The 8,361-nt window shown below is 49.6% G+C and overlaps 1 protein-coding gene across 1 annotated transcript; it reads right to left on the reverse strand.

The window, feature by feature from the left end:
- Positions 1–4,980: 4,980 nt before the first annotated feature.
- LOC103205189 (toll-like receptor 12) lies at positions 4,981–7,698 on the reverse strand. Its single transcript, XM_007950466.1, has one exon. The coding sequence runs from the start codon at positions 7,696–7,698 to the stop codon at positions 4,981–4,983; it is 2,718 nt and encodes a 905-aa protein (XP_007948657.1).
- Between the last annotated feature and the right edge of the window lie 663 nt (positions 7,699–8,361).

Genomic DNA, 8,361 nt, shown 5'->3' on the forward strand with positions numbered 1-8,361 from the left:
ATATCCACTGAAATCTTAAAATCAAACAATAGTTTAGCTTAACCAGTAAAGAATGTCTGTCTTGAGCACAATTGCTCTTTCAAATCTATATGGGATCAAACTGACAACAGCAACTCAGAAGGTTAGATAGGAAAGTTAAGGGGCAGGGACGATGTGTTCATGGGGGAAGAAAAGATTTAGAAAAGGAGAGTGAGAATGGTTGCATGACTGGAAGAATGTAATCATTGTCACTGAACTGTAGAATATAGAAACTGTTGTATTGGTTTATGTTTTGTTCTGTATATTCTCAACAACAACACAGTAAATTTGAGAAGAATAAAGAAGAAGTAAAGTATAAGGCGTGACCAGACTAATGGCCAGGAGCTCTGGTAGCATAGTGCCTAAGGCATTTGACTGCTAACCAGAAGGCTGGTGGTTCAAACCCACCAGCTACTCCTTGGAAGGAAGCTTGGGCAATCTACTTCTGTAGTGGAAACCCAACAAGGGGTCACTATGAGTTGGATCCGACTCAACGGCAATGGGGATTATTATTTTTGGAGTACCTGGGTGGTGCAAATGGTTAAGTGCTCAGCTATTAAGCAAAAGGTTGGTGGTTATAGTCCACCCGGAGGCACCTAGAAAGAAAGTCCTGGCAATCTTCTTCTGAAAAGATCACAGCCATTGGAAACCCAAAGAAGTGCAATTTTGTTCTGAAATACATGAGACCTCCATGAATCTGAATCCACTTGACAGCAACTGGTTAGCATCTATTAAGTGCTCAATACATGTTGACAGGTGTTAAAATTAGGAAAATTTTAGATCTTGGTCCTAAAGACCCAGTTCAAATTCCTTCTCTGTGAAACACCTTCTGACTTATTTATAATAATAACTTAAGAGATTTTGCTCAGTAAGTGTGTAAAAACGGCATGTCAGAATCATCTAAACCCCTCTAACTTCAGGAGGGGGAAAGAGAATCACCATCAGCATCAGCCCAAGGCTGATTCCTACGAAGAGGAGGTCACACATACTTCCTCTCTACCGTTTTCTGACACCACCCAACCCTCCCACGACACTCTCTACTTCTCTGTTGGGTTTGATAATTCATTGCAATGAACTCACAGGAAAAAAAAAAAAAACACCTTAGAATTATGGGGTTTATTAGGGAAGTAACAGGTTACAATTCAGGGTTAGAAACAACTCAGGACACAGTTCTTCTATCAGGACAACCCTTCTCAGCCATGCCCTGAGGCAGGCCTCTCTCTGGGCCTCAGCTCCTTTGTCCCTCAGTCCCTTGAACCTCTTGGCAGGCCTGGCCTCTGCCCTGCTGGGGCAAGTGTTACATAGGTCTTTAGCTCCACCAGTAAGTGCTAGGAGGCACCCTACTCAGCCAGCAACCCTCCTGCCTGAAGGCATTCAGCTCTGTCACTTTATAGGTTGTGGAGCATAGCTCTGCCAAGTGCCGGGAGGCACCCTACTCCACCACAAGCCTCCTGCCTGAAGGCATTCAGCTCTGTCACTTTATAGGTTGTGGAGCATAGCTCTGCCAAGTGCCGGGAGGCACCCTACTCCACCACAAGCCTCCTGCCTGAAGGCATTCAGCTCACTCACTCCATGGGCTGGGAAGCCCACTGCTCTGTCTCCTGCTGGTCTCCTGGTTCTGCTGCCACTGCTTCTTGCCATCTCTCACTGTCTCCAGTGTTGCAGATCACTGTCTCCTGGGTCTCAGAGGTTCCCAGCACAGGAATCCTGGGTCCAAAGAATGTAGTCACTCCTATCTCTTCTTGATAGTAGTCTGATGCCCCCTCCTGCCTCTGGATAGCTCATTTTAAGACTAATAGGATGGTAAAACTGACCAATCCCTTCATTAGGGTTCCGTGTACCGTATTTGCATAACCCCACCCCTGCCGGGTTTCATGTACTTCATTTGCATTACTAGCAAACTGTCTAATTCTCTTGGAGGGCCATAAGCACCTTATTTGCATTTAAAAAAAAAAAAAACCGACTCACTGCCATCAAATCGGATCCAACTCATAGCAACCCCTCCTTAGGTTTCTGAGATGGCATCACTATGGAAGTAAATTGCCCAACCTTCCTTCCAAGGAGCGGCTAGTGGGTTTGAACCACAAGCCTCCTGGTTAGCAGTCAAATGGCTTAGGCACTATGCCACCAGAGATCCCCTGGCTAGAAGGTTCATGTAAAACTGATCTATCATAATAGCAGGAGCTCTGGTGGCATAGTGCCTAAGGCATTTGACTGCTAGCCAGAAGGGTGGCGGTTCAAACCCACCAGCCACTCCTCAGAAGGAAGCTTGGGCAAACTACTTCCATAGTGATACTGCCTTGGAAACCCAATGAGGGGTCACTATGAGTCAGATCCGACTTGACAGCAGTGCGTATCATAATTGTTGTTGTTGTTGTTTGCCATCGAGTCGGCCCCGACTCATAGCGACCCCTCCTTGGGTTTCCGAGGCAGTATCACTACGGAAGTAGGAATGCCCAACCTTCCTTCCGAGGGGTGGCTGGTGGGTTTGAACCGCCAGCCTTCTGGTTAGCAGTCAAGTGCCTTAGCCACTATGCTACCAGAGCTCCTGCGTATCATAATAGCAACATAAAAATACTTCTTGTTATTTATGTCCCATAGAGTCCTATGAGGTTGGTATTATTATCCACAGTTTACAAGAGGAAATAGCCAGTAAGTGCCAGGGCTAAGATTTGAGCCTCTGGCTTATGACTCCAAAGATCTCTTCTCAGCTCCACACTACAGGTGGAAGAGGTCACTGATCCAGGGATAGAGGGTGCAGTGTCACAGTGTGGAGTCAGGAAGGGCTGGAAAGCAGGGCAAGAAGACATCTAAGAGTGTGTCAGGACCTGAAGCTGGAAAGGCTGCTTTGCAGGGTCAGGTAAGGACATCCACTCCAAGATCATCTGCCCTGAAGAGGAATGGAGGCAAGAGTACACAGAGAAGGAAACCATTAGGACACAAGAGGGCGCCCCTCCCCCTAAATCCAGCCTTGAATTGTTCTGTAGTTTTCATTGGTCTTTGTCCTCGCATTTGATAGAAGAAACTAGGTCCCCAAGAGGCCAAGTGCCCTGCCCAAGGACTGAACCAAACCACAGTTCTCTCTGGTTCAGCATTGATCAAGGTTTGATTTGCAAGCATTCTGTCCACAATTTTCTATGGGGACCCTCTCAGAACTGGGTCAGCCTTGGGCTCTAAAATACAGGCATGAATCAAACTTGGTCCCTGCCCCCAGGGCTTGATCTCCAAACTTTCCTGCCTGAGCATCCCAATTAGTAAAATATGTTTGAGCACACACATTCCCAGTATTATTTACTTATAAATTACATAATATATAATAGCTAACTTTCATTGATCAATTGCAGTGCATTGAGGAGCTCTGGTGGTATAGTGGTTCAAGGCATTTGGCTGCTAACCAAAAAATCAGTGGTTTGAACCCACCAGCTGCTCTGGGGAAGAAAGATGAGGCAGTCTGCTTCTGTAAAGATTTACAGCCTTGGAAACCCAATGTGGGTCACTATGAGTCAGAATCAACTTGATAGCAGTGAGTTTTACAGTGCATTAGGTCATGTTCTCAGTGCTATATACATATTAACTCATATAATCCTCACAACCCTTTGAGGGAGGGTCTAATACTAATACAGAAGAAGAAACTGAAGTACAGAGAGATTAAGTAACATGCAAAAGCCACATGGCTAAAAGGCAAGCAGGCTAGCTCCGGAGTGAGGTGAGATTAAAATACTAATAAGAGAAGTTATAGGAGCTCTGGTAGTGTATTGCCTAAGGCACTTGACTGCTAACCAGAAGGCTGGCGGTTCAAACCCACCAGCCACTCCTCAGAAGGAAGATGGGGCAATCTACTTCCGTAGTGATACTGCCTTGAAAACCCAAGGAGGGGTCGCTATGAGTTGGATCCGACTCGACGGCACATAACAACAACAACACAATAACAAGAGAAGTTATAACAATTTCTTCCTAAACCCCAAGGGATCATCTTGTGCACCCTACTTTGGAAACCATGGCTCCAGTGGTTCCCAGATCAATGAGAGGGATGGTATAATATGATCACTACTTTGAGAAAGAGAAGTATAGGAAGTTGTGGGAGCACAAAGGCAGCAGTTTACACAGGCTGAGAGGTCAGGGGAGACTTCTGGAGAAAGTGATGACTGAGCTGAATGTTTCAGGACATCTTGGAGTTCCCCAAATGAAAGGGCATTCTTGGGAGAAGAAGCAGTGCATGCAAAGGCCCAAAGAGCTAAGAACATGTAGCATACTGGGAACTATGAGAATTTTGGCATGACTGGAGTGCCAAGTGCCAAGGTGGAGTGGATTTCTCCTCCCAGTGTTGCAGTGAGGCTGCACACACATGATAGAAGTGAACATGCTTTTAGGTTTTTATGGGGAGAACAGACAATTAATTCACTGCAGCCTGGACAGAGTCTCAGCTGCTCAGCTTTCTGGTCCTCAGCTGTCAATCCCTCTATAACCCAGATGGCAAAAGGTGTCCCTCTAGACCCCTTGAAAATCTGATTGAACTGGGCCTGGACCCCATTCCACATTTTAGGACTGTCAGAGCTCTTCCTTCTTCTCTACTCTTTCCATGAATTCCAAATCTTACTTCCTTGACTTCAGTTCCTACAACCCCAGAACCTTAGCCTTCTGCCTCATGTGGATTTCCATTAAAATAATCCGATCAAGCCAAGCATTTCATGGACTTAATACATTTATTGACAATTTAGAGATCTTGAAATCACATCACATGTCACACAACCACCTGCCACCCCCAAATGTTCTCATTCAGTCTTCAGAGCCCTCCCAAAGCCTGCATTCCCAACATTTGACCCTCCCTGCACATGCAGCACTCCACCTCCCACCAGGGGCTGGGTTCAGTCTCATATCTCCACATAAGCCCACTATCTCCCTGCCAGGCTGGCTTGCTTTTCTGTACCTCCACTCTCCAACAAACAGGCACCTACTCTCCCATTACCCAGGCTGCCGCAGCCTGCTCCCCAGCCAAGCCCAGAAGTTGTCCTTTCTTTCATCTCCCTTGTACCACATGTAGTAGTCTCCTCGGCGGAGCAGCCAGGCTAGTCTATGGTAGCGGGGGAGATGGTGGAGGGAGACAGGCTCCAGGAAGACCAGCAGCAGTGCTGGTGGGTAGGGGGCAGCCAGCAGGAAGGAGGTAGCCAAGCGGAGCTCCAGGCGGCAGCGAGGTGTGCACAGAGCCTCTTGACTCAGCACACAAAGCATGACTCGGCTGCCCACCATGCTGTCTGCCACATTGTCTGCCACGTCTTTGCCTGGCTCAAAATCCCGCTCAGGAAGGCAGACACGCAGGCCCCAGCCAGCCGGAAGGCAGCCTTCCAGAGTGGGCAGCAATTCCTGGACCACCCAGCCCTGGTCTTGCCTGCAGTGGGACACAAACACATCATAAAGGAACAACTTATCCTCACCCCTCTGATCCCTCAGACCCTGGAGCCAAGCCCTGAACAAGGCCTGGAGATAACGGATCCAGTTCCTGGCCTCCTGTAGCAATGGCCAGAAGATCAGCAGAAGTACCAGGACAAAGCTGCCCAAAAAGAGCCCTAGCTCCAAAGTCTTGGGGCAGTGGCTTCTGAGAAAAGGGAAAAGGGGACTCTTGGAGCCGCCTCCAGCTTCTGGCTGGCACAGCTGGGGTGATACTATGTGCACATATGTTCTGGGGGACCGCTCGAGCCAGTGACCTACCCAGGCATTGGCACACTGGCAAGCCAAGGACGCAATCAGAAAATACATGTACTGGGGCATCTGGGGGCTTTGTTCCTGGAGGCTGTCATCCAGCACAATGCCTTTCTCCCAGTCTAGCACTAAGACCTGGAGACTGCCAAGGCGCTGGAAAGCAGCAGCAGACAGTGTCTCCAGCCCTGTTTGTTGCAGCTGCAACACCTCCAGCCTGGGCAACTCACCCACCAGCTCCTCAAGCCGCACTGGGCGTGGCTGGGCACGGGACTGCAGACCTTGCAGCTTCAGCTCCTGCAGGCTGGGCAGCCCTGTGATGCAGCAGGGTCTAAGGCTGTGCCCAGAGCCCCTTACCCACAACTGCTTGAGCCTGGGGAGCTGCCAGAGGAAGAAGCTGGAGGTACCCTGTGAGCAGAGGGCCTCCAAGCTATTGCCAAGCAGGGAGAGTTGATGAAGAACAGGAAATATCTTGGAGACATTTTGTACCTCCAGCTGCAGTCCCCAGCCTTTTAGGGTCAGGGTCTGTAAGACTGGAAAGACATCAGGAACCAGCATCCAAGGCTTCATGCCTGAGATTGTATGAAGCTCCAAGCTGACCAACCCCACAGGCAGAAGCAACTTCCAGGGTGGCCCAGAAGGGAGCCTCAGTCTCAAGTTGTGCAGCCTTTCTAGATCCCGGAAAGCAAAGGTTAAGTTCAGCACCATCTGAGTGTCTAGGAGGTTTAGGGTTGTCAGTGCGGGTAGAGAAGCCAGCCAGTCCTCACCCAGGGCTATGTGTAGGTTCCCGCTCAAGTCCAATGTCTCCAGCTTCCTCAGGCCCTGGAACACCTGACTGTCCAGGTAAGCCAGCTTGTTGTCTTGAAGTAATAGCTCCCGCAGGTGGGGCAAACAGGAGAAGGTGTCTGGGGGAATAGTATACAGCCCATTTTGGGACAGATCCAGGGTCTGCAGGCCTGACTCAGCCTCTGTCCCATTCGTGCACAGCATGGCAATCTTGACTTTGTTGGCTGCCAGGTTTAGTGTCTGAAGTTTCGGCATGGCAGTTAGGAAGCCTGGTGGCAGGTCACTCAGAAAACTGTTCTGAAGAGTCAAGCTCCTCAGACTGTGACATGAACTCAGAGCCTCAGGAGCTATGTTTCCTATTCGGGTAAGTTGCAGATGCAGCTCTTGCAGCTCAAAGTGGGCAATTACCTTGGCAGGCAGCTCAACCATGTTAGGTTTCTTCACAGACAGGACATCCAGCCTCTGCAGCCCAGATTCTACCACAGCAGTTACCTCCATTTTTGTGTCAGCCAGAAGCAAAGTCCTCAGCTGGAGTCCCTGGAGGGCCCCAGGTCTGGTCATGTTCAGCCGGTAGTTGAATGACAAGTCCAGTGTGTCCAGGGACCAGGCATCCCCAGAGGAGGAGCCCAACACCAGGTCTGGGAAAATATCAGCCAGCACCCCCACATTCTGCAGGCAGCTGTACGTCACACCCAACCATCGTAGACTGGGGGGGAGCCGGACACCCAAGCTCCCATCCAGGCAAGGGCCAATGAAAGCAAGGTGATGGAGGGAGCTCAGGTTGCCAAGGGCATCAGGGGGTAAATATAGAAAATCTGTGCGGCGGCCTATGAAATGCAGCCGCTGCAGCTGCTCTAAGCCCCGGAGGGCTCCTGGCAGGAGCTGGGTGAAATGCAGATTCAACCCCAGGACCTTGAGCCCAGGGAAGCGGGAGAAGGCATCTGGGGGCAGGACAGAAATGGAACCAGAGAGGCAGAGCCCCTCCACATGCTGTGGCACAGCCTCCAAGGTCTGTGTTAGATTGGTCACCAAGATGCATGAGGCAAGGAAGGGCAGGCTGGAGTCCATGGGGCACAGCAGGAAGTATCGGGAGACCAGAGGCAGCCGAGAACCCTCAGTCACTAGGCAGTTAGAAGCAGTCCAGGCTGCGGTCATTGGAAGAGACAGGAGCAGACCGGGCAGCAGCAAGTGTTTCCCCATCTCAGTATCAAACCTGGTCCACAGAAAAGCACAATCAGAACCCCAATCTTTGTTCCCCTCCCTGATTGGAGAGCAACTCACAGCCCACCCACCCTTTACACACACACAGTACTCACAGCAGTGACAGAATGCACAGCTCCAGCTATGCCCAGGAGAATCTGGAAGCAGGATCAGAGGACCACAATGTTCCTAAGCTTTAAAACTGCTAAAAAGCTAAAGGGAAGTGTGGAACCAGACTAGGAGATTGTTATAGCTGGGGACCCAGGGATCAGGGAAAGGAGGAAGTACATTAGTGATGAAGAAGAACCCAAGTCTCACTTCCCTATAGTGAGAAAGCAAGTGGCATTTCTGAGCACAAGATTGGGAGCCAGAGGTCCAGGATCTCATTCTGCCATTTTCCAGGGCCGTGTACCTCATTTCTCTGAACCTCAGCTCTCTCATCTGTAAACTCTGTAATGCCTGGTTCACAGAAATCCTGCCAATTATACATGGGAGAATAATGAGGCTTCTCTCCTGTTGTTATCGTCAGGTGACATCGAGTCGTTTCTGACCCCATGTACAACAGAATAAACACTGCCCAGTCCTATACCAGCCGCACAATCATTGCTGTGTTTAAGCCCATTGTTCAGCCACGGTGTCGATCAATCTCATTAAGGATATTTC

The sequence above is a fragment of the Orycteropus afer genome, unplaced genomic scaffold (assembly GCF_000298275.1).
Source record: "Orycteropus afer afer isolate SDZICR_OR568_19922 unplaced genomic scaffold, OryAfe1.0 scaffold00272, whole genome shotgun sequence".
Lineage (NCBI taxonomy): Eukaryota > Metazoa > Chordata > Mammalia > Tubulidentata > Orycteropodidae > Orycteropus > Orycteropus afer.

What these genes read in the sequence shown, in the direction of transcription:
- LOC103205189 (XM_007950466.1), bottom strand. Translation starts at nt 7,698, where the DNA reads ATGGGGAAACACTTGCTGCTGCCCGGTCTGCTCCTGTCTCTTCCAATG.